Raw genomic sequence first — 26148 nt, 5'->3', positions numbered from 1 at the left:
CTGATGCTTTCACAATATGCTGCAGGAGTTTAAAGGCTAAAAAATGGTCATGGTAGTGCCATTGCTAGGTGGATGTCAGGCAGCATATCATAGATAATTTAACAAGTGGGTATGAATAAGATGTGAAATAAAAAAGTGATACAATAGTTTTTTATAAAGTGTTGTAGGTGGCTAAAGCCTAAAAACATTTATCCCATTGGTAGAGTGTTGCTAGGCAACATGGCAACAACATGGCAACAACATAATATCTGATATTAGATAAGATGTACCTGTGTGCAAAGTATGATTGCTCAACTCCTGAAGGTTCAGGAGTACGCACACAGCAGCTACAAATGGCTCTTAAAAAAAAAAAGTTGACGTTGACAGAAGGAAACGAGCACAACGTCCAGTTTTTGTAAGAAATTGTATTGATCAGCTTTGAAGAGGTATATACAGCTCATATATACTGTTCAGTATGTATGTAACATAAAAAAGGCAACAAAACAAGTGATGCATTGTGAACATGACATACAGTACAGTACACTCCTTCCTAACACCTGGTAAACTTGTCTGTAACCAACAACTGATACTTCTTTCACTCACTGCACACCAAGACAGACTTAATGGTAAAAAAAAATATATTAATAAGAGAAATGTTTAAATCAGGAGCAAAATAAAAATAAACATGACAGGCACTGAACTCAAACAAAGAGCTCTGTAAATCTGTCTTCTAATGTTACGTCCGCCTGCTGTCTATGTGTCTGTTTATGACGAGGGTCTGCTTGTTCCTGACAGGTAACATTATTCATCACACTACTGATCATCGAGGGGATTCGTCTTTAAGGATTAGAGTCAAATGTAAATTTATATTAACCGCTTATATTCACCACATGTGGTGAAAAATGATTTGAGGAAACCAGCACTATAATTATTGGTCAAAGCTACCAAAGAGGTCACCGGCAGTTTCCGTGGTAAAGTCTCTAGGTCAGTGGTGCGTCTGCGCCGTTTGTGAGCCGGCACTACGTCGGCCTAACCGATGTTGACGCCAAAACCGCACTGGAACTTGTTTTTGCGGTGGTTGAGGAAGCCGGAGAGGGCCAGAGAGAGGGGCAGCGGGAGCAACTTCTTTTCCAACGTTGCCCCAACTATCCAGTTACTGTCAATTGAACCTGAAAGAGGCAGAACGGCAGATTTAAAGTAAGAAAAACTCTCAAATTGAGAAAGCCTTTGTGTATATGTACACCTCTGGATTTTTCTAACCTGGTGCGTTTCACAGCTGGGTGTGATCGTGTCAGTTTTTACCTCCATTTGAATGATTTTGGAACATTACACTGGGATGAGACTTTGTGGGGGGGAAAAATACACCCAGCAATGTCTTTGCTTCCAGTTCTGGCTTCTTCTCTTCCTACATCAGCATTATGTGGCAGTAATGTGGCAACATCTATCATTCAGCAGAATACTGTAGCGGCCTCCTCTGCCTTAATGGCGGTTCTTGTCCAGAAAGTGAGTCGCTTTCTTGTTATTGGGCAGCAGTATGACCTTAAGCACAATTTAAGTGGACACACAACAAGGGATCGTTGTGTGTAAGCTCGCCACACCACAAACTCATCTGTCCATTGGTTGGATGAGATAAAAACTAATGAGGACTTATTTTCTTACTGCAGCAGTTACATTTCTGTTTGGTAAACCTACCAGATCCCATTGACAAAAAACACAAATGTTATCTCACAGAACATAAACCATGAGGGTTTGTCAAGCTGCTGTGATGCTAGTTTGACTCCAAATTTGTCTTCTTTCAGGAGGCAGATCACACTATCCCAGCATCCTTGTGCCACACTACATCCGTGAATCTTCTCTTTCCCAGCAGCTCCATATTCAGCATCCTTTGTCCAATATATTCACTATCCCAAAACTCATCCAACTTCACTCAAACAAAACTAACCCAATGAAGCAGTGGTGCCCTAACCAGCTGTGTGTGGGGGTGTCAGCACAGTCTGGAGGCTGTGATGAGAGTTCCTCGTCAGTTCCTCATCACCAAGAGCAGTGAGACAGCAGCTCGAGAGCCAAAACTCATCAAATACATCCTATACTCACCCTGGAAGAAGTGAACAACCTAAGGATGGGACGACGGGGCAGATTTAAGCTCGACTGCTTTAAAATTACCTTTTTTTTTTAATGTATAATCATTTGGAAATTCTGAGGGGCTTATAAAACTGGGACACAGTTTTGTTGCTAGGTGGGCAATTTCTGATGCAAGCAACTTCAGATCTTCACAGCTCATATTTGACACCACAAGGTTTATAAAAACTCTAAAAACGCTATAAATGACAAAGCACATTTATAACGTCGACTTTGTTCTATAATCTGTCACAAAAATTTGGCTGCAAATAAAATGCAGCGATGGATGAAGATGAAACTGCTCTCCTGAAATTATTTTACCAAACGTGCACATCTTTACCTTTAAATTGTAAATTTGCTTTAGGGACATCTAGCTGGTAGCCAAACGACATACTGGTGTCTTGCATGCGGGCACTCGCCTCAAACTCCACACCGACCTGTAACTGTAGAAGAGACCGATCATCATGAAGGCCGACTGTAAAAATACTGAGTCCTTTCTTACAAAAAGGATGCATGCGGATGCGGTTACCTGATCGTTGGCTTTATGGTAGTAAGATGCATGAGCTCCCGCTGAGCCGAGTGTTAAAGTGGCGATGTAGTTGTTGCCTACAGAGAAGTAAATCTATCAGTTAGGACATGTGTCTGACGTTATAGTTCAGGCTTTGTATTAATCTTTAAACTGTGTCTCACCTGTGTATCTGCCAACTAAAGACATTACTGAGCCCTCCTCTCCAGGCCTGCGGTGATAAACCAGCTCCCCTCCCAGAGCCAGAGCCGGCGTTATGGACTGGAGGTAGTGTGCGACGACGATACCTGACAGGTGCACGACAGCAAGATGACAACAGATGTTCAGATGCAGATCACAGTTTTGTTTTTGTCTGACTACATAGCTGCTTTTCACCAATTTAAAAGAACAGACAACAGTAACAGTGACCTGCACAGCATCTGTGACCGATGACCTACCAGAGCCAACAAGGACATCTGGGTTTCCGAGCGTGACAGTTGCAGTAAAATCTTCTCCCCTGAACTCAGCGTCGCCCTGCCAGTTCACAAATTTGTTTTGCTGTGTCTGAGGATACAACATATTTAACAGTTAGAATCATGCAAGAACAATAACACATAAAATGGAAACATCTCAGAAGATATTTTTGAGCGTAGAAACTTCTCGCCACATGAAAAAATAAAGATAAAAATAAGAATCTGACCATGAAAAAACCCAGCAACTTCTACTGTATAATGATGGAGCAGATATAGACACTCTGCACATCTGGTGCTTAATAATCAAAGATAACTGGAAATGTGGCTGCTAACAAGTGACGCATCCCTAGTTTTATCCCACAGGGTTGTGTCAGAGAGTCTGGTGGAAAAATCTGTCAAACATGCAGAGGTGCCTGCTGTGGTGACCCCCTGGTGAATAAGGGACCAGCTGAAAGCAGGTTTAACTGGAAATGTGACTGGCACAAAGTGCTCCGAGGGGATTTATGTCAAAATGGCACGTCTTATCACAACGGAAAATATATGAATAAACTGTAAATGTAAAAAGTAAAAAAATGCCAACATGACACATTCTTTTAGTCTTTACCCCTTGAAAGCCAACTAGGAGTAATCCATGAGGCTGTTTGTTTAACAGAGAGGTTTCTGTAATATTTCAGGCCTGCTTATGGAACAAATTAAATGGGTCTGCAACAGAGGGTACAGAGGGTGGTCTCTGCATAGGCAGCTACCCTCAGAAAAACTGAAAACTATTCTTATAGTCATCAAACACATCTTAATTAATATATACTTATGTGTCAAAATTGGCCATTTAGGGTACTGGGGAGGTCTTCAAACGTTGCCTTTATATAATATATAAAAACATCAGCTGACTCTAGTCTGAAATTAGTGGGAACCCCCCCCCCCAAAATCAATCATTCGTAAAGTGTAAACTGTGATTTTGTGAAGACTTCAAAATATATTAAAACACTGGCTCAGTCTGATAAAGTCCAAAGCCTTTAACTTGTTTGAACTGTTGAATGATCTATTAAAAAGTATGGTGGCACACTAGACGGCCAAAGTTGGTTGGATTGTTTTTATTATTTTCTTTCTATGGAGTAAAACATTTTTATTTTTAAAGAAATTACTAAAAACTGCAGTGAATTGTTAACAAGAGTCACTGCAGAGCCCCACTCGACCCACACATTTTGATGGTTGTATTAAAGGGAAAAAGTCCAGACAGCAGTAAGAGGTTTCACCTGGAAGGCCACTTTGGATCGTATCCTGTTGGTGATCTGGTGGATGATCTGGGCGTTAAGGCTGCCGCTGTTGTCCATGTCTCCCACCATGACTGGAAAAGACTGAACAACAGGAGAGTGTTTGTATAACAGTTTAAACCACAGCGTAAAGATGAGATTCACATTGAATTTAAGGCTTCACACCTCTGCTGGACCCGTCTGCTTCGATCCAACATACGTAGCACCGAACCTGTAGAGGGAATCTCCAGTGGTGCTCAGCAGCACAGTGTGAATCACCTGCAAGCACGCAGATTAAAAATGCACTTTATTCACATTTATTACAGTTCGCTGAAAACAGTCCAGTGACGGCAAAACTTTAGACTAAAACGACACCGTAAAATCTGAGTTTGAAATATGTTGCTGGACTTCATGAATCGACATAAAGGAGAATCGCTTCAGTCATGCAATGACTGTAAAAACCTGCGTCAATGCCAAAGTTTGACACAATCTTATTTTGCTTCCAGTATTTATTCCCCCTCTCATTCTACAGACAGAGGGAATCTTAAGTGTATATAATCTAACTATCTTCATCACACCATCCTTGAACATTTGGGTACACAGATATCAGTCGAGACAGCCAATTTTAGCCAAGCTAATAACAAGGTTAAATGAGCTTAACTGACCTGGAAGTGATTGCTAAGACCTTTATTAACAACTAGCTTCACGCCTTCCATCTGCAAAGGAAAAACCTCTGAGGAGAAAACACACACAGGTAAGACAAATCGAGAGCAAACAGACATTCCACTCCAATAAACATTTTTTTTCAATCTGCTCCTCTTACCTTTGCACTTCCGATGACACTCGTCAAACGCCCCTGGATTGGGCAAAGCATTTTCTGACTCCTGCTGCTGAGCAGAAGTTTCCCCAGTCTGGGGTATAACTGCGGAAACTGGAGGCATCCCAAAGCCCGGAGGCACCGTCAAGCCAGGGGCAGGAGTGCCGCCCGAGGCTGGTGGTGGTGGGTTGGGGGAGCTGGCAGCCAAAACACTGCCCATTCTGAATAGCCAGGACAGAAACACAGAGACAGAGAGGGAAGGACAGAGTGAGTAGCTGATTTATAACGCAATAACAGACTGCCAGTACAAGCTGAGGAAACGTTAAAGGAAACTTGTTATGGTTTTCTTCATTTTCTCTCATATCCTGTATATATACTGTTACAACACGCACTCAAGTCATGGTTCCAGCAGCTTTTCTACTCTTTGTGCTGTATGATGTCAATAATAGCTGATATCCCCAATATCTCCAGGCAAATAACTCTGTCTGTGACCCACTTACTGTTTTAACCTTCTGTTTGTGAGGGTCAGCCAATCAGAACAATGTTGACTTACAGGAAAAGAAGCTTAAGCAGCTAGTTACAGATGGGGGAGGAACTGAGAGTATATCAAGGCCCTGAATTAAAGGCCTAGGTCATGGATTATTTTGGACTAGAACGCTGTAAAGCCTCTGCAGTAAACATGTGGAGCTCGATATGAGCAGAATAGGTTTCTTTTCAACAATCAGCACTGTTAGTATAAGTATAATACAAATATGTCAATAACACAGGCAAACCTAGAGACTACTCATATTTTATCCATATCAATTACAACATTATCAACTAACTTTGAGCATCAAAACTGAACCCAGCACAGTAACAGAGCCCCACCACAAAGAGTCAGATGCTATTGTTTAGCAACTGTCAGAAAAGCACTTCAGTATGGATACAAGGGATTCATAAGCTTGGAGTCTTATGATTTAGACCAACCAGTCAATCATCCTGAGCTGGTTCTAGTTCCCCAGGACGGCAAAAAGTTAATGAGCTGAGTTATCGGTCCACTCCACACTTAAAATAGTCCTGAGTGACTTGAGCAGGGTATGTTGTTGAACAAAACTGGAGTTTTAAAGTCAGAGTTTTCATGTCATGATGGTGACTCTCTTAACCTGGTAAGATCACTGTGGTGACTTCAGCTGAGGACATGAGCTGGTCCAGAGGAGATTATGTTCAGATTTGGGTTTAAAACTGAGAGGAACCATCACCAATTCTCCTCCCTCTAAATGTGATATAAATCAGATAATGGCTGATCAGACATTTCCACTCACCCCAAAACAAATCTGTGATACAAACCATTACAAAATAGGCCCCACAAGCACTGAAATTATGTAGAAAATAGCAGCTTTTGAATGAATTCAGAAAATGAATTATTTTCTGCAGCACCAGGAATACCTTTAGGTTTATCTTATATGCATCCCCTATTCTCTGATAACATCACTGAAGCAGCTTGCATTCAAGGGATCCATTTGTGCAGAGGCGTCAAATGACACAGCCTTTTATGTTAGTACACAGAGCTTGGAGCCGAAAGCATGGGCTGGGAAAGATGATAACCACTACTGTGACACTTGTTGTCTTTGACAGGGGTTTCTGGTTTTGTTGAACCAGCAAACACAAAGTCAGTCTGACTACATCAGACCTGTGTTGTAGCCCACCCCTCTGTTTTCACACTAAAAACTCAAGTCAGCATAGTTTCCAAAATGACAGTAATAAATCGCATACACTTTAAAATATTAGTGTGAACATACAGAGCTGTAGATTTTTTTTCGCCCTTTCTTGTTTCTCTTTTTTTTTCTTAATTATGAAGGAATAACGTTATCCAAACATACCTGGCTCTAAAAAACTACCTGCCCTCTATACCTAATAACTAGGTACCATTGGCAGCAAAAACTGCAATCAAGCAACAAAGCAGCCCTGGACCATCACACTACCACTGCCGTGTTTGACTGTTGATATGTTTGATATGTTGTTTGTTTAAATAAAACGCTGTGTTATTTTTACTTCAGATGTAAAGGAATTCAAACCTTTCTAAAAACGTTCATCAGTCCACAGAATATTTTCCCAGATATCTTGGGGATCATTAAGACGTTTTAGTAAAAATCCTGGATGCCATTTTTGTCCAGTCTCTTTCTTGTGTTTTTTCATCATGAACTCTGACCCTGAGTGAGGGTTAGAGTGAGAGCTGTTCTTTAGATGTTGTTTTTGGCTCTTTTGTAACTTCTTTTGGAGTAATTTTGGTAAACTGGCCACTCCAGTGAAGGTTCATCACTGTTCGAAGTTTTCTCCATTAGTGGATAATGAGCTTAGCTCTCACTGTGGTTCACTGAAGTCCCAAAGGCTTAGAAATTGCTTTGTAACCCTTTCCAGAGTGACAGATGTCACTAACTTGGTTTCTCATCTGTTCTTGGTTTTCTGTAGATCGTTGCATGATTGCAGATCTTTTAACCTACTGCACTTTGTCAGAGGTTCTATTTAAGTGATCTGATAATTCATCAGCTCTTGCATTAATCAGGCCTGGGTGTGGCTACTGAAAGTCAATTCAACTTTCCAAAAAAATGTGATTAATTACAGTTTGGCTTAACAATAAGGGGTAATTACTCTTTCACAGCACTATACCTTTAGCAGCAGCACCCTGTACCACTCTGTCCCACCACCTGCCAAGCGCCACTAGGAGGATCCCGTTTCTCTCTGATGTTGCCATTAAGTCATAAACTTATAATTATGTAAAAGCATATCACGGTGACAGATCAAACTGATCCTTTCGGAGTTTGGGAAGCGTTTGCTTGAACTAATTAAGCATTAAAACAGCAGTGCCTCAGGTTGCTCATGAGTGAACATGTGCAGAATAGGTGTAGTGTCCCTTTAACCTTCCTTCCACACAGCTCACACTCATTCATTTGCAGTTAAGGTAAAAAGAAGGCGGTTAAATTAAACTAACAATGATGCAATAAGAATGAAAATGTCCACAAACCAGCAATTATTATATACTCTCATAATTTTTTGTAGCTAACACCCTGAATGGGAACTGCCTCATGTATAAGAAAGCATGAATGCGTTAGCCGTGCTAGCTCCTTTAGCACCTGATTAGCTTGCTGGCTAGCTTTACAAACAGCAACTGACAGCCTGGAGATAAAACGCTGCTGCTTATGGAGGAAAACTGCGGCCGATCTGTGAGACAAAAGTTGCCGAACAAAACCGCCAACACGCTTCCACTGAAGCGTCACGTTATATAAAATACAGAGCTTTCAAATGCTACTCACGTTGTGATTTCCAGAGGACGATACAGCCGGAAGTTGAAGCCAATGGCACCAACGAAGAAGACGCGGGAGCCCCGCCTTTTTCGTCAATGCAAAATGATGATTGGATGAAGGAGCATGTATCCGCGGACATGATTGACGAAGTCATCTATCAGTCATATGAGGCGTCCTTGACGAATCGCAGGCCGGGCTTCGAGATGATGTAATGCTCATTCTCAAGCATTATTGGCTAAACAAGGAACGGTCAGCCGTAAGGGGGCGGGGCGCTGACGCCGATTAAGAGAGAATAGGCGGGCGGTTGGTTGGAGTTTTAAGGGCGGTTGTAGTAAAAGGTGAAGAAGAAATACTTTCAAGGTCAAAAGGTAGCCTGAGGATCTCCAAGCAAACAAAAAACATTGTTTTCAAACAACAGGCCTCTGTCCCATTATGGCTACACAACGAGCAGCACCTTTACATTTTTTAGCTGGAGGCCCAAAACAGTAGATGAACAGTTAGCAAGGTGGAGAAAGACGTACACATACAAACCCAGAGTACACAGAGAAAAATGTACTATCATCTTCCACTAGTGAAGTGCAATACTGCAAACTTTGGTATCCAGCCCACACCAAGTAAATACAGGGCTGATACCAAGAAGGACACTGATACAAGTTTAACCTATAAAGGTAGCTTGAGTGACCACTAAATCATGATTCATACCTTCTGTAATAATTACTTAAATAAATAAAAATAGATGTTCAGATATTTTTCATAATGTATGTTTGAGGTGTGGCTTTTCCATTTCCCCAAAAATATTTTATTTACCACAATTCACATGCAGATAAAAATGGGTTATATACTGAACTTAGAGGATAGACACAAGGTCTTAATCCTATTGTGCTAATATCAATCAGATACGAGTACCAGCATTAGTGTCCACACTATCGATATTTGTATTGATCCGCCCACCTCTCTCCCCAAAATACAGCATATCACTAGGGTTTGGATAGCTCAGTAGTCATAAAAATGAAATGTTTAAATTCAGTGTCTGACTCATCAGATTGTTAGAGGCCCTAAAAATATCCTGGAAAAACATTTGTGGAATCAGAACTGCCAACAATCCAACAAACTGACATTTCAGATCTTTCTGCTTCTTTTGGCATCTTCAGAGCACAACATGTTTAGCTTGGTCCCATCAGGTCGCTACAGATGTTCATCTAAAGTATGTGTGAAGTTGTATGGAATCAAAAAGGTGGAGAAATAAACAGCCAACAACAGCAGCCAGTAAAGTTCAGGTCAATTTATTGAGTTTCTTATCAGGCCCTGAATATGCGTTTCCATGTTACAACAATTGAGGACAGAGTTGCTGGAATATACCTTGTGCCTCTTTAATGCATTTTGTAGGCAAAGAAACCCAAAAGCATTTTTTAATAGTAACAATGGAAGAACGTGTTTTTAAATGTCATCCAATCAAAATCATTTCAGTGAAAATAAAAATGGGTGAAATTATGGGAAAGAGGGAGGAAACATGGAATCTTGTTTTATACCAATTCAGGTCCAATCTAGTCATGGTTTTAGGAAAACAGGGCCAAAAAAAGTACCAGTAAGTACAAGGAAGGAGAACAATTCAACAAAAGGATAATTTAAACCAACACTTATCTGCCAATTTAGATCATAAGCACCCACTTCTACTCATGCGACTTTGTCTTCATCTACTTTTAATTTTACCGCCACTGTTCTGCATCGAAGCTGCAGGGGGACTGCTGCTCAGCTTACAGCAAATCTGCTGAGTGTGTCATTAAAATCTGGCAAAAACCTCCAGCAGCAGTGGTCGAGTCTATTTTAGTGCAGCAAATCCACGGTAGAAATATTAGCGGCATTTAAGCCTTTAACACTAATAGTCCACATTAAGATGTTAACTTTTGTTTTACACCAGCAGGGAAAAAAGAAAATTCATTATAGTATCCAAGTCCTCACCCTTTCTCTGATTTTAACTTTGAATATGTTTCTGATAATATCCCTGCCTCCCACCCCTGTCAGCACTCCATTTAAAGAGTGCCAACACTCACATACAAAGACTTTATGACGACAACAAAAACCAACATTCATGACTACATTCAGCATAACTTCCTCTGTGACAGGTTAAGCCCGACAAAACAACATCGACTTAATGCTGTAGTTTCTATCGGTTACGACTCTCCCCCCCCCCCCCCAATTCAAAACATTCGACTGAGTCGAAATGAGACTGCGCTCGTTACTTTAGAGTGTAAGAATGTTACAACTGACTGCGCAAACAGCAAATATATAGCTAAGAAACAGCTGGCAGATTCATTTCATCTCATCCCTAAAGTAAAAATCCAACCATTTCACAAAGATCTCGGGTGTTCAGCTAAATATCTAATTTTCTGTGTCACAGAGGAGTTTATGGACTGACTGTCAGGGAAGTGAGTAGGAACACAAACCACTGAAGGGGGAAAAAAAGAAAACAAAAAGAAAATCTCATTAGAAATTATTTTGTGTGTCCACAAACATCAACTTCTGGAGCAAGCGGGAGATGGAAAAAAACAAAAGGAGAAAAAAAAAACAAAAAAACAAAAAACAAATCACATCCCTGACAACTGTAAACACCCACATCAATACTTAAGACATCGTACTTGACCAACAAAACAGTCTGCACGATAAGCTCGCGTACACGCAGCCTCGAGCTACAACAACAGGTCAGTTTGATTCTTTTAAAATCATGCATGAGTAACAAATTTGGCTCCAAATCAACTGAACCTGTTGGATTTATCCACAGAGATAAAGCTGTTTGGATGAGGCTGCATGTAAACACGATGACTCCTTATCAACTGCACACACACTCTTTAAAACACACATACCCACAAACACACACCCACCCCAGATCAATCAACTCGCACGCACGCACGCACGCACACACACACACACACACACAGATCCCACATCAATCAACTCACATGCACACACACACGCGCACACAGATATCCCAGATCAGTCAATACACACACACTCGCTCATACGACATTCAACTTTTTTGGTTTTGCTTCAATGTAAATCCTGAAAATCTATTTCAAGGAAAACAAAAGGAAACAATACAAGTCTACTTCCTCTTCCACCAATGAAGCAAAGCATTTTCATTTTTTCTTTTTCCTTTTATAACTGTAAACAACGAGTGTAAACAATGAATCATTTACCATTTTCTTTCCTCAAAATGATTCAGAATACCTCGTATAAAGATTGCCCTACTGGGGGAAAAAATAAAATAAAATAAAAATCACGGCACTTTGATCTTCCATCACACAAACGTTGAACAGGTTCAAGGAGATCACAGTGCTTCATCACTTTCCACAAACTCTTGTTTGTTTGTTTGTTGTAACTCTCTGGCAGTCAAAACATAAACAAGTTTTCTTTTTTTCCCCCAACTTCTGGGGGAGAAAAAAAATTACAAATAAAACAAAATCAATGCTTTTTGACTATGCTTTAAGTCCCAGAGAGATGATTCAAGATGCTCGGTGAGCATCTGATAAAACACTTGGCTTCTGCAAAACTCACCCCAAAAACTCCAAAGGTTACCCAGTGCTAAAGCCTCACCCTGTCCCCACCCCCCAAACTGCTTAGAGCAACAAAAATAAATCTTAAAAAGCAAAATTTCTTTTTAATAATTCGTGATGATCTGTGAGGGGGCAGGGAAAAAAAAATAAAAAATAAAAAAAAAATAAAAAATCAGCTGCCCATTCAAAGATGCTACAAGTTTGCTTAAAAGAAATCTACCCCTCACAAAAATTGTCACTTAAAAAAAAATAAAAAAAATAAAAAATGTGTAGGCTGTGGAGAGAAAAAAAAAAATTGTTGCCGCACGAGAGAAAAAAAAAATTAGTTGTTTCCAATTGACTTTATATGTGGTCTTTTAAAGACTGAGCGGGTTTCATTCCTCTGTGGTTCATGAAACCAGCTCACATCCAGTTTGTATTTCATTAAAGCAAAGCCTGAAGCGGAGCCTCTACTGCAGCAGCAACGTGAAGAGCTTGGCATTAAACCACCGGGCTGCACAGCTATTATTGGCAACTAATACATTCACCGACGTTAATTTTGTCATGAGGGCTTAAAAACACATTTCCACCGTGCGTTTCCTCGATTAAAAAACAAACAAACAAAAAAACAAGCAAACAAAAAAACCCCAAAAAAACCAAAAAAAAAAAAAAAAAAAACAGAAGCTGTGTGGGGAAAGAAAAAGTTAAAAGTGTTGTTTTGCACCAATCGTGGACATGCTGAAGCTCATTTATCAGCTGTTTTGAATGAGTCTTGAATGCATCATCCTTTTCAGGAAAAGAGAACATATTTTCATCCAGCAGCTACAGCGACCAATAGATTTACACTATTTACCAGTCAATATATATATTTTTTTCTTAGCTGTAAAAGAACAACAGCTTTAATTTAATGAAGCTGCTACTCATCTCCCATGCTGCTTGTGTGTATCTGCAGGCCAACATACTCTACGAATCAGTACAGGGGCCGTCTTCTCACATTAGCTCTGCTCATGTTTTATTCATGGTGGAAGGGAAAAACAGTCACGTAGTATTTAAATAAAGCTGCCCTTTTTTTTTTTTTTTATTGCAACGTTCACATTAAAAACAAACGTTCACATTCAGGATGGTTTTGAGCCATGTTTCTGCACACCTCTCAGCGGGAGAGCAGTGTGTTGTCCTTTTTTCCTTTGCATAATGACTAAAGTTTCAATAAACTCAGGTTACTATTGATTCGTCTTTGTGCTCGTACTCTGCTGCGTGACAGTCGGCAGCAGGCTATGAATGGATGAGTGCACACGGGAGTCAAGTAAGGCACTTAAGTGACCACAGCAGTGTGAGTGGACAGAGTGATGGCTGGTGTAAGTGCACCACTTTTAAAAAAAAAACAAAACAAAACAAAAGAAAACAAAAAAACCCAAAATAGACCAACTTTGCTGCTGGAAGTGAAAACTGTCTCCAAAGGCGACGGGTTCAAAACAGCTCATTTCTCTAATTCTAGGAATTGTTAAGCTTTCTCGCGGTCCCAGCTTGGTGCAAAGCACACTTTAAACCTCTAAATGTATAAAATAATGAGGCAGCTCTTGTTGAGGAAAAGCTAAAGAAATGCTCCAAAATAAAAACAGCCTTTGTTTCTTTTTTTGTTTGATTTTTTTTTTTTTTTTTTTAAGACATCCATTCCACAGGCTCGGAAAACAAGTGACGAATGTAAAAATGAAGAGTTGCCTGAAGCCTGGGTGCAAGCGCTGATGTCTGTGCAAAAGCCCGGTGTGTCTCAGCGTCCTGAGGAAGAGGACAAAACATGGATTAGGAGCACATCGTCAGTCAAGTTACCAACACAAGGAGCCACACTGCATCTGAAATCATTCACTACTCACTTGAGTGGGCTGTATAGTGAGTCCGGCTATCTTTCAGTCTGAGTAAGATTATACCCTACATGGCATTTGTCCTCATAGGGGTAAGAATGACTTTGATAAAGCAAGTGGAAGGCCACACATTGACAAAAACTCCCCCCAAAAAAACCAAACAAACACGACACAGAACTGGTAAGGCAAGTTGCTGCAAACTCTTCCATGGATCAGCTGATCCTCGCTCCATGATTTCAGTCATTAAGTGTTTAATTTTTTTTACACATCCTTTTGTGCAAACAGATTAGTCCATCCTGACAAAGCTACAGCTGTTATGATTTTTGGGAGAGATTTTAGGCCGGATTTTTAATATGCTGCATCAGCATAACCACCTCTGCAAATGACAAAGTTAAGAGAAGAAAAATTTAAGAAACTGTTTTGTGAGCCAATCCCAGGCATGTGTCCCCTACCCTACAGCATTTAATGCATCTCACAATGCCTCAGGAAAAGTAGTGTACAGCTGATGTGCACTGCCCTCCACAGAACCCCATCATACGCTGAGCAAACTATTTTTTAAGCCAGCTGTGATTAATAAATGTAATTGTGTGCCAGCAAAGACATAACAGAGACAAAGGCGCGAGTAGTCTCTGACAGCATTTCATTTTACTGATCTAAATCTTTCACAAATCTAGCAATCTTTGGCAATTTTTTTTTATATAAAACTCTATTTTTTTCCCCATGTTAGAAATCTAGTTCACCGCTTTCTTTGCCCACCTCTACATGCCCAAAGTTGCTTGCCATTTAATTTAGCTCATGCTAAACTATATATTTAAAAGGTAAGGAAAGCATTTTAAAATGAACTTGTTCACATTTAAAATCATGGTAAATATTGACCAACTATCACCCTGAATTTACCTTTCATCATAGCTGTGAAGCTCAATACATAGAACTCCCGGGATAGGGAGCAGTGAATGATTTCAGACAACCTCGCTTTTTCTTGGCATCGCACCTGTTTTAGGTGCTGTCCTGTTGGCGCTTCTCCTCGACCTCCTCCACGTCACAATCTCCGCTAGTTGAGTGGTACTCGGCCACATAGAGGCTCTTGTCGATGCTGCTGGGAATGGGCTTAATGTCGGTCACCAGCTGGTCTTCAATGGCCTTCAGGTTGAAGCGATCCTCCGATGTGATCAGGTTGATGGCCAAGCCCAGGTGTCCAAACCGCCCTGAGAAACATGAGAATGTGGTTAATATACAATGTCCAGTTTAAACTAAAAACAAAGTATGTCATTAATATTGTGGGGGAAAAATAATCAAATAAAATAGTACAGTAGAGAAACTGTTCCCAAGGGACATCAGAACATCAAAACCATGACATCAGTCACAGTCTGAAGCGCTGTGAGCGTGTCAAACATGAAAAAACAAAAAAACAACCCCATGAATTTGGCAACTTGTGCCACGTGGCGAGACGTCACAGATGCAGATTGCGAAGTCCAAGCCTGTAGTAAAGCTTTAGTTTTGTGCTTTCTAACTAGTTTGCTTTTTCCTGTTTCACTTCATGTGGAAATTTTGGTTTGTGTTTACTTTCATTTCAGTTACTTTGCAGATTGAATTCACTCGTTTCAGTTTAGTTTTTAAAATAGTATCATAACACAGACCATATTTTTCAGAGGCGGCTTTCACAAGTTCAGAACGGACGTAAAATTACAAAAGTACTTTTTGAAGGCAGTTGAGTCACAGATTAAAGCGCTAAAGCCTGACATTTACTCTGTTAAAAACAGGGCAATTGTTAGAGCAAATAGCAGTTTATGCTCAGCACTGTCATCCTTACAGGCAGTAACACCAGTTTTTGTAAAGCTATGACACTCTTTTCAACTGTGGCTTTAGGGTTAGCGACAGGATATTTAGACCTCTGATGGTTAAAATGAGAGTTTTAACTGTGACATAAGAAAAGAAACACTTTTCTCTCATTGTGCATCAGGGGTTGCTGTGCGCCATGGTTTCTAGCTAAATACAAGCCAGTTATAAACTTTCAAGCATCCTGGAAAACAATTTCATTTACAAAAAAAAAAAAAAGCAGGTAAGCTTTAATGATTTACATTTACAAACAAAAACAAAACATACCTGATCTTCCAATACGATGCAGGTAAGTCTCTGCGTTCTTCGGGAAGTCGAAGTTGATAACCACGTTTACCGCCTGGATGTCAATTCCTCTGGTGAACAGATCTATTGGAAGGCAACAGAAGATTACAGCAGTGCTACAACATATCCTGGATTAACTCTGAGGCTTTTGTGATGCACAAGTAGATATTCCAGTTAAAACTCACCAGTGCACACCAGATTTCTGCACAGTCCATTTCTGAAGTCGTGGAACACACGGTTTCTGTATTCCTGGAGAAAACAAATGATCGCAAATCATTACTTATCCAACATCGGGATTTGCTTTTCTTCAGCCTGAAGAAAATGTATTCCTCATTGAAATATTCAGGTATTTTAATACCGTGATCAAAGTAATTTTAAGGTTTTAAAAGAATCTAACATTAATATTTATATAGATGGAGGATTACGAGCAGGCATATTCTTTTATTTTGCGCCCGTCATTCATTTGAGAGCCCACTAATGTTCTGTTAGCATAAAAACATTGTTCTCACCTGCATCATTTTAGCGTGGATGTAGAAGCAGGAGTAGCCCAGCTGAGTGATCTTCTTGGCCAAGAGCTCCACTCTCTGAGTGGAGTTACAGAAGATGATTGACTGGTTGATTTGAAGCTATGATGGAGAGGAGAAAAAAAATAAGTTATTCCTAGCTCAGAATGAGCCTTTGAGGGCATTTTCATCTGTGGAAAGTAAAAGCAATAAGCCTGTGTTTCCTTATCTGATAAAACCTTTTAAAGAAAGGAATTAAAATAAAAAAATAAAGGTAAAGGGAGTAAAATTTAATCAGGAAACACTGGATTAACACGGGCTAACTTGTCACTTTGAAAGAAGTGTACTTGTGGTCACAAAGTAACCGCAGTTAACAGAGAGTCGGTTACCCTGGAGAAGAGTGTGTTGAGGCAGTGAACTTTCTGCCTCTCTGTGACGTAGGCATAGTACTGAGTAATGCCCTTCAGAGTCAGCTCCTCCATCAGGTTTATCTCATAGGGCTTCTGAAGGTGCTTGGCCTACAGCAAAGACACAGAGAGATAACAGTTCACACAGTGCTTTTAAAAATGTGTTTTCAGAACTGTAAAAGCTTCTAGGACATTTCTGTCATGATCATTTTCTGCTCTTCTTTATGGAGAAATTTCTTTTTGGATGCACTGTCACTGAAACCACCACACAAGTAGTACCTGCTTAGATACTCAGAATTTCAAAAAAGACTTGTACAAACAGTAAAAGCAATCGTATCCTGTGACTGTAAACTAAATTTGCTTTAGCTGAATCAACCCTGGAAATGTCCACAACAAAGAAAGAAACAGATTTGGGCGCGACAGGAGCGGAGCTCGGTCTGCAGTGTGAGCTAAGTGGAGCCAAGTGGCTCTGAGCCAGCAGGCTGGACAAGCAGCGCAGTAATTAGCCGTCTACTCACCATGAACTTCTGCACACTGATGGGGAAGGTTGCAGAGTAGAGCAGGATCTGTCTGTTCTTGGCCAGGAAACTAATAATATCTTCAATAAGCACCACAAAATCCTGAGACAGCAGCTTATCCGCCTGAAGAGAAACGGAATAATAATTACCACGAAGCAAGCCTCTTTTCTTACCCGATACAACACAATACATGAAATAACAGCTAGTTTCTGAAATGACTTTACTCATATTTACCTCATCCATCACCATTATCTGGACTTTATCCACCTTTGCCACTCCCTTCTTTATCAAGTCCAGGATCCTGCCAGGCGTGGCAATGACCACATGCACTATTGTGAAAACAGAACTATGATTATCATCAAAACTTCCTTTTTACGGGGCATTTTGTGACAATATTTAACAACAGATAACACACGGAATTCAGAGTGACAGCCTCCATAACCTCTCATGGATAAAAGTACCACAAAGCTGGTTGATATGAATCTTTACCGGTCTCATCCAGACGCATGATGTCATCTCTCAGGTTGGTGCCCCCGGTGGTGGCCATTACTTTGACTCCTCCCAGGTGTTTGCTGAGCTGGATGCAGATCTGGCTCATCTGCAGTGCCAGCTCACGAGTGGGCACCATGACAATGGCTGGAAAATTAAAAAAAAAAAAAAAAAGAAGTAGAGATTACAAACATGATAGATGGTATGTGATTTCACAAGCTGTTTTCACACATGAAATTAATCTGGCTTTTTAGTTTTACAGTTGTCCTTTCTGCTAGGCAGCACAAAGATGGCCACTTGCTATATTAGCTGTGCCTTCAAACATCACAGAGACTTTGCACTTGAGAACTTAAAGGTTAATGTCAGGCTGAGGTCCATCCCTGTTGGCTCAGTCCTAGAAAAGATCTGGGCTGCAATGCATGTGTGAAATCTGCTTTGAAGGAAAAACATAGAACCAACAGAAAAAACAAGGCTGGCGAGACAATGACGATGCATTAGCTTCTCTTTCTATAGCACGTGCTTTGTTTCCTAGACAAACTGAAGGAAACGCCATGTCAGGTAAAATGGAAGCATAGGAAAACAACACAAGTTAAAAAACACCTTAAAGAAAAAGGTAGTTAAAACTGTAGTCAGTAAAGCTTATATTTGGAGTCCAACTATAAAACCAAAGGCAGTGCCTCACCCTGTATGTGGTCCTTTTTCAGGTCTATCCTTTCCAGCAGTGGGATGAGATAGGCTCCACTTTTCCCTGTTCCATTCTTGGCTCGGGCCAGAATGTCCCGTCCAGACAGGGCGATGGGAATGCTCTCCTCCTGCAAGGAACCAACAGGCAAACCGTCTGTCTCATTACACAAACATACTTGCCTTTTTTATTTCATGGACACAAATGAAATGTGTGTCTTTGACTTACATGTTTAAACCATGGCATTTGTGCTTTTAAGGTAGACCATAAAAACAACCCGAATTGTGTCAGCATGTGTAAGCATCTCTCAAATCAAACAAACAAAATAAAATGTATAAAACTGTATGACCGTACAAGTAACCCAGGTTTTTTTCCCCATCATCCACAGTGATAGTTAAAATTAGGTAATGGAGATAAAGCCACTATTGTGTTAGATTCTTGTAATAATTCACTTGTCTTGTCACCAGGCTGTTACATTTTTATGTCAGTTCACATTTATATTTTCTTTTCAGTTAAATTATATTTAAAGTTTAAGGAAATTATTTGTTTAATAAGACAAGATTTGTAAAGTTTAACAAATCTGATTTACTTTATAATGAGAAATAATCCTGATCTAAAAAGTGCACCACATCAACCGTGCTGCAGATGATGTTTACTTTTAATGTTAATTTTTGATGAGTTTTAAAGAGAGTACAAAAGAAACAGGATGAAAACACCTATTCTTTTTAAAAAAAGTCAAATGCTGACGCACAAATCAACTGATATTGGCGTATATACTGTCAAAAATGATTCTCCCCCCCCCCCAAAAAAAAAACACAACAGAATACAGACAAATGTGTTTGTCTAATACAGAAATGCCCAGCAGAATGGTTACATGTGTTGGGTTTTCTGTCAACATAAAATTGTAAGTTAATCAATGGGGTCTATTTGGAAAGAAGATAAATGATAATAAATATTGAGCATACCTGAATAGGGGAAGGTTTCTCCCAACCCATCTCAAAGATGCCCATCAGGAGTTCTCTTTTGAGACAATAATCTTCAAACTCATTCCCCTTTGTGGACGTCACATCCTGCAGTGGTCACAGAAATGGTTAGGACATCAGGAGAAAACTAGTCTGAAGCGAAAGCATGACAAGAAACTGAAATCAAATTTTAACTCACTGAGGTTTTGACCCTGTTGTCTTTGGGAGGGAGCTGTAGGCTCTTTTTCCAGTCATCTCCAAACTTAATACCACCTCCGTCCTGAGAGGCTCCTCCTGCTTTCTGGGGAGCACCCAAAGTCTTTCCTTGAGTTGTTGGTGCTGGCTGGACTGCAGCTGGTTTGGTCTGCCCTCTGAGCTGCCCGTTCTGCTTATTCAGTCCCATGACAACCGGGCCCACACTTTCTGTTCTGGCGGTTGCCATTTTCCCTGTTTTTGTCTTCTTTTTTTCTGTCCTTTGAAGTATTAGATTTTTGCGTCTTAGGTTTAATTTTTAAAAATTCTCTTCAGATGTAAAAAAGTTTAATAAAGCATTAACAAACGATATTCTCTCTCTTTTTTTGTTTGAAGTCCAAAGCTGACGACAGAAGTGGATTCGTAGTATTTACATATACACACGTACGTGCAGTTCGGTCCCCTTCAACAACAGAGTGACTGACGTACACAAAACAACCAAAAAAAAAAACAAAAAACTTTTTACAGAAGAGCTCTTCAAAATGAAGAGAAATTTGCATTCATATGCATGAATATACTTGTCCACAATATAGAAAAATTATATGTGAACAAGTATTGAAGCAGTTCAAGTCCTGAAACAGAACAACTAAGGCAATCTGAACTTGGGGATCTTCAATATAATCTTACTTCAATACTTAAACTTCTCTTTGTGAATGGAACAGTATTTCCTATTTCCACTTTTGAGTCCATTAGAGTTGCTCAATATCCCTGTTCTTGACAAAAAAAAAAAAAAAAAAGGAAAGTAAATGCCCAACTTTGTACAAGTATCTCCCCAAAATTATAGTCCGTAATGCTTTCTGTTTATTTCCACTGTGTGGGTATAAGTCACTCCAAAAAAAATGGATCCTGAAATCAAAAATCACACAAGGGGTAACTGAGTCCAAAGCCCAAAAAGCTTTCCACCCTTGCTGAGTCTTCAGTGTGTGTGGGGGGTGTGAGTTTCCTTTCTCCTCCAGGTGTTTGACCCTCTCTCCTTCGACACTACAGGTCTTCAGCTCAGTCTGAAGTGTGAGAGTTGTGGCCTGATCGCCTGCTGCCTCCTCAGAGTCAAAGCCAACAACTCAGACTCCTCACCTAAAAGAAATAAAAGCACGAGATTTTACATTTTTAAATGACCATGAACAGCTGACTCTAAGTCCCAGTTATAAGTAGTTTACCTATTTACTCTCTTGATCATCAGTTGCACTGAAGATGACATCATAACCCAAAATAGGTAAATAATGATTACAAAATGAGAAAAAGAAGCAAGATCTCATAAACAAACAATTCGGCATTTTTGGGATGTTTGCATTTAAAGCCATCAGGCTGCCATGTTTAACTCCTTATCAGATTACTTGTAATTTGATTTCTTTGCATAAAAACAGGTAGGACTCACAGTGGCCTCCATAGCTTTAAAGTTGACCTGTTCCAAAGTAGACCCAAACACTAACAAATATTTTTTGTTCCGTTTTGTTGGTAAATAAATTTACTTTCAGCGCTCGTTATCTGTGACAGCAGAGATGACAGCGTAGGTGGGGATGTTCCAGATCCTGTTTTAACTTTTCATAATGCCACCAATAAACCACTACTGTTTCAACTGAAAACTACCTCTAACTAAACAAAAGGGAAATTAAAAGGATTCGCACCATCAAATTTTACAGGAGATTAAAACTCCTGAGTGTCAAAGACATGCCTGATCATCTACATCAGAATTCCCTACAAAATTTGAGATCTGCAGCTTCTCATTTCAACTTATTGAATTGCAGATATCGCCAACATCCTGCAGTCAAAAACAATACACAAATCAATCACAAAATACACTAATGTGACATGTAGTCACGTAGCTGGGTTTCAGAGGGGTCTGTGGTTATGATGTACCTATGACATATATCTAACCCTTAAGTCTAATCTGTTCTGTTAAGGGTGTCTCTGAAGAAATGTTACACACACAGTCAGTTGGCTTTGAAGTAATGGAGCAGCAGCTACAACAGGCCACACAGAAACCTAGTCTGCCAGTCATTCTCACATATTTGACAACGGTTAAACTCCAAAAGCCCACAGATGCAAAAATGCACTGGGAAAAAAAATTCATCATCAAAGCGGACTTTTCTTTCGAATCTACTGTTACTAATATTTATTAATTCTTTATTTAAACTGGCAGCATTCTTACGTGATTTCATATTAAATATTGATGCTAAATGCAACATAGTGAAATAATAGTGCTATATTTTTAAGAAGTGAACAGTTAGTAGTAGTTCGTTTATAAGCATACAGATTAATTACAGAATACCTACAGAGTAACTAACTAATGAATATTCAGTATATAGAAACACTGAATATTTCCGTATTAAAACACCATACTCAACAGGCTGTGCCACTTTTATTAAAAAGCTCAAACTGCGTTTTCGGCTTCTTGCAGACCCTTCCCCCTTTAGTTAAAGTTGTTGAGAATCTGCTCTTTTGTTAGTAAAGTTGGCCGACTTCTGCCCTGAACAGTGATAAATAAAAGCGGCAGTTATTTGCAGAAAGCGACACGCTGCTTCAGCACTCCGAGGTTAGAGAGGTGAACATGCCAGGTGGCAGCCCTCAGATTAACGAAGCCCAAACTGTCAGGATTTTCTTCTTTTTTTAATTGAGTCTATCCTTTACTGAGGCTCAAATCAGCTTGAAACAAATCAAACAATCACAGTTTGAATCGATTGCCAAAAGCTGCTCACAGCGTCATAACTTTACCAAGTTTTTTTTCCTCCACCGTTCAGACTGCACATTAGCTTAAACTTAATTTTCACGCAGTTTTCCAAACGCACTCTGAAATTAATTAACTTTAACACACCAAAACAATTACTTTGGATTTGATAAACTTTACATACCTTAATTTATTGATTAATATCTTACATTAACGCTGCCTCTAAGGAGAAACACTAAATACGTTATGCTAACGGAGCTAAAGTTAACGAGCGACTGAGCCGTTAAAACGTTCGTTCGTCTTTTACTTTTTATGATCTTTTAATTTATCATAACGATAACAATGCGATAAAAATGTACTTTGACTGGGTTAATTCTTTTGCAATGTTTCCACTAAAGCTTCATGGAATACGGCTATCCTCCGGACTAATTTAGCACAAATAACTCCACTCGCTAACGTTAGCTACATGCTAATCTGCTCATAGCAACTCAGATGTTTTTTACAGAAAGTAAACGCCTCAAAGCTCCGCAAACCTACCTTTATTGTTTTATTTTTCTGCAACGAACACTCACTGCGCGGTCGATCAACTATTTCCTTTACAATAAGCTTCAATCACTGATTTTTTTTCTGGATATAAATCTCCTCTATTGTGTTTCTTCTTCCTTTAAATCAACATGGTCGCCTCTTCTTCGTCTCCTCTTCCTCGTCGTCTCTCTGCTGTTTATCACACGTGAGACTCCAAGACGTTGCTGCCACCTGCTGGCGCACCTAGTTACTGCTACATAGGATTTATATTTTTAACTATAATTATATTATTCATATGTTTATTTTTATATTTTATGGAATGATTAAATAAAAGTTGAATATAAAAAAAGCTCTGTAAAGCGATCAATATAGCATTCTCATTGTGTACTTTATCTAATCAGCCACAGAGTTTTCTTCTCAGTCATAAACGCACCTTTTTGTGACTTTTATACAAAGTCACAAAAAGTGCCTAATTACCTGAAACACAGCTCACAGTTGTTTTAGATCTTTGCCCACACATTCTTTGCTCAAGGTTACAATCACCTACCGATCGTAATGGGTTCAAATGAGTTCAAATATGCACTCTTACTGCTCTGACTCCTTAACATTGTAAACCTGTTTCTCATAATGTTTGGTACAGAGATGAATGGTAAATAAAAGCTTCCTAGCTCAGGCAACATTTCTGGCAGCTAACACTGAGGGAGCAACAGCTACATTCTTGCTAAAAAAAATCTAACCTACATCCCAGAGAGTGTCTATAATAGAGGGTTAATTTGAGGATGGGTACCTAGAGGGATGAAGTATCTCGGGATTAGGCTAAGCCAAGATATGGAGGACCTACCCCAACTCAATTTTGACCCAGTCCTACTAAAAATAAAAACGTCTAAGGAGCTTGGAAAGAAAAGCGTCTGGACTTCTTCGAGGTGTTTGAAGATGTTTCACCTCTCATCCAAGAAGCTTCTTCAGTTCTAAGGGTCAATGGTGGGGAGTCCCAGATTTAAACCCAGTGGGAGTTTCCCCCCAAAGAGGGACAAAGGACCCCCTGATGATCCTCTACCTAATCACATGAGCCAAGGTGTGAAAGCGGGTGTGGTTCCCAATCAGCCAGGGTTTCGGGTGAGCTCATTGTGAAACCTGGCCCCACCCTATCATGTGATTTCCCGAGGTCAGATGGCCCAGGATGTGAGTGAGTGTTAAGGCGTCTGGGAGCAAAAAAGTGGAGCAAATTAAAAATCTCATTGTGGGGCAAAATAAATATTGTAAAAATGATTATAGCTCCCCAATTCAACTACGTATCATGTTACCAAATGTGATACTGCCTGTTTTCTTCAAACAGAATGAAAACTTAATTAAGCAGTTTCTGTGGGATGGGAAAAGGGCAAGAATCAAGCTAAGTAAATTATATGGCCCTAGAGAGAAGGGCGGCTTAAGTTTACCCGATCCAAGACTATATTCAATCTCATTCGAGGTGGCAAAATTGGTTAATTACTGGGGAAAAAAATCAAGCTGGACAGGAATGGCTGAGTATAGAGTCTGAGATTTATACCCATTATGACCCAAAATGTATGCTGTCTCAAAGCCGCACTTCAACAAACGCAATTTTGCTTCACTCTAGCCAGGTATGGCTGAATATAGAATTCTTAAAATATCACCTCATGTGCAGTTTTACTCATCGCTTTGGAACAATCCAGCTGTTCGTATAGGGGGGAGAAAATGGTGTTTTGGAAATTGTGGCAGTCTCATGGCATAAAGGTTATTAGTGACTCATTTAAAGATGGGGAATTTATGTCCTATATAGATCTTGTCCAAACATACAAATTGGAAGGGAAGGAACGTCTTTGGAGATATTTGCAAATTAGATATTGTGTGATGTCCAAGTTCAGAAGGGGACATGGAAATCTTGTTCTAAATTTTATAAATATTCCTCGGGAGCGCCACACAGCATAATGCTTTTATAAGTTGGTAAATGATAATAGAAGTGGGTGTTCGAATATTAAAACTTTGTGGCAGAAAGATTTAAATGCACCAATTCCAAACATAAAATGGATGGGAATTTTGGTAGAAAATGGGATTTATGTTAAGGAGGCGAGGAGCAAATGCATACAATATAAAATTGTGCATCGATATTATCATACTCCAACAAGATTACACAGCATGAAGCTTATGCCTGACTATCTCTGTTGGAAATGTAAAAGTGAGGTGTGGACTTTCCTACATTGTTTTTGGAAATGTTCCCTTAAAGCTCCTTTTTGGAAGGAAGTCGTCACACTTTTAAAAGGTTGTTCAGGATCAGAAGTGCCCTTAACTCCTGAATTGTGTTTGTTAGGAGACCGTTCTCATATTCCAAGAATTCATAATAATGTTTTTACGGTTGTTATGGTTGGACTGGTAACTGCATTGAGGGTTATCCTCAGGCACTGGAAGACTACAGCACTTCCTGAGCTGAAAGACTCAGAGCAATGGCAGAGACTGCTTCCTATGAGTCCATGCTGAATAAACTTAAAAATGATACAAAAGACAAAGATAAAATTTGGGACTACTTTTGGAGCTATCTGAAGCACACAGGAAATCACGACCATAATACCATAATCTGAAGGATTATTAACTGTGACTACCAGCCAATATGTTACTTTACTGTCATTTTTAGTTGCCCGTTTCTGTGTTTCTTCTTTCAGAACCTACTGTAAGTTAGCTTCTCTTTCCTCCTTTTAAGGAGGGATGCACACCAGCAGTTTTCTTGGTTTCTCCCCCCCGCTCTTATACAGGTTTAAGTACCGTATATGTTTTCAAAAAACTTGCAAAATCAATAAAAACTTAAATGTAAAAAAAATATGAGGATGTGAGAGCCATGTTACATTCCCTCAGATTCACAGGTTATTCTGATAAGCTAAGGTGATGCACACTGTGACCTCTGGGTTCAGAATGTGTTTCACTTTTGTTGTCAGTAAAACCTGCCATGCAAGCTTATGTAAAACAGTAACACTAGAGAACACAGAAAACAGTACAAAGACCACATATTAAATGTTAATACTGAAAGGTCTTATTGTTTTCTTGATGGACAATAACTCAGGTATAATATTGTTTTTCTTTTTAAAGACTGGAAACGTTGACCCAGATAGATAAAGACACCGGCATATCCAAGATGTGTTTGAATCACACAGTGACTGCTGACTCCTGTTCCTCAGACTTACTGGTGCTCTTGGTGACAATGG

At 39.7% G+C, this 26148-nt stretch overlaps 2 protein-coding genes across 2 annotated transcripts; both read right to left on the bottom strand.

Annotated features, from left to right (window-relative positions):
- Positions 1-1007: 1007 nt before the first annotated feature.
- Positions 1008-8446, bottom strand: tomm40l (translocase of outer mitochondrial membrane 40 homolog, like). Its single transcript, XM_085346188.1, has 10 exons — positions 8433-8446; positions 5149-5363; positions 4991-5058; positions 4512-4604; positions 4329-4430; positions 3061-3166; positions 2788-2910; positions 2627-2703; positions 2438-2540; positions 1008-1148 (listed from the first exon to the last, which is right to left on the bottom strand). The coding sequence occupies exons 2-10, from the start codon at positions 5360-5362 to the stop codon at positions 1009-1011; spliced, it is 1026 nt and encodes a 341-aa protein (XP_085202314.1). The 5' UTR covers position 5363; positions 8433-8446; the 3' UTR covers position 1008.
- Positions 8447-13001: 4555 nt separating this feature from the next.
- LOC146609389 (putative ATP-dependent RNA helicase ddx6) lies at positions 13002-20457 on the bottom strand. The gene is made up of 12 exons (XM_085346133.1): positions 19694-20457; positions 19498-19602; positions 18533-18662; positions 17851-17997; positions 17596-17690; positions 17362-17484; positions 16826-16954; positions 16443-16559; positions 16119-16182; positions 15916-16017; positions 14804-15017; positions 13002-13729 (listed from the first exon to the last, which is right to left on the bottom strand). Exons 1-11 carry the CDS (start codon positions 19934-19936, stop codon positions 14809-14811), a joined length of 1464 nt encoding a protein of 487 aa, XP_085202259.1. The 5' UTR covers positions 19937-20457; the 3' UTR covers positions 13002-13729; positions 14804-14808.
- Between the last annotated feature and the right edge of the window lie 5691 nt (positions 20458-26148).

This window comes from Diplotaxodon limnothrissa, linkage group LG22, assembly GCF_057381915.1.
Source record: "Diplotaxodon limnothrissa isolate DT_005_m linkage group LG22, D_limnothrissa_male_GT1.1, whole genome shotgun sequence".
Lineage (NCBI taxonomy): Eukaryota > Metazoa > Chordata > Actinopteri > Cichliformes > Cichlidae > Diplotaxodon > Diplotaxodon limnothrissa.
Note: the sequence above shows the minus strand (reverse complement) of the source record. Positions and strands in the feature narration are given on the sequence as shown.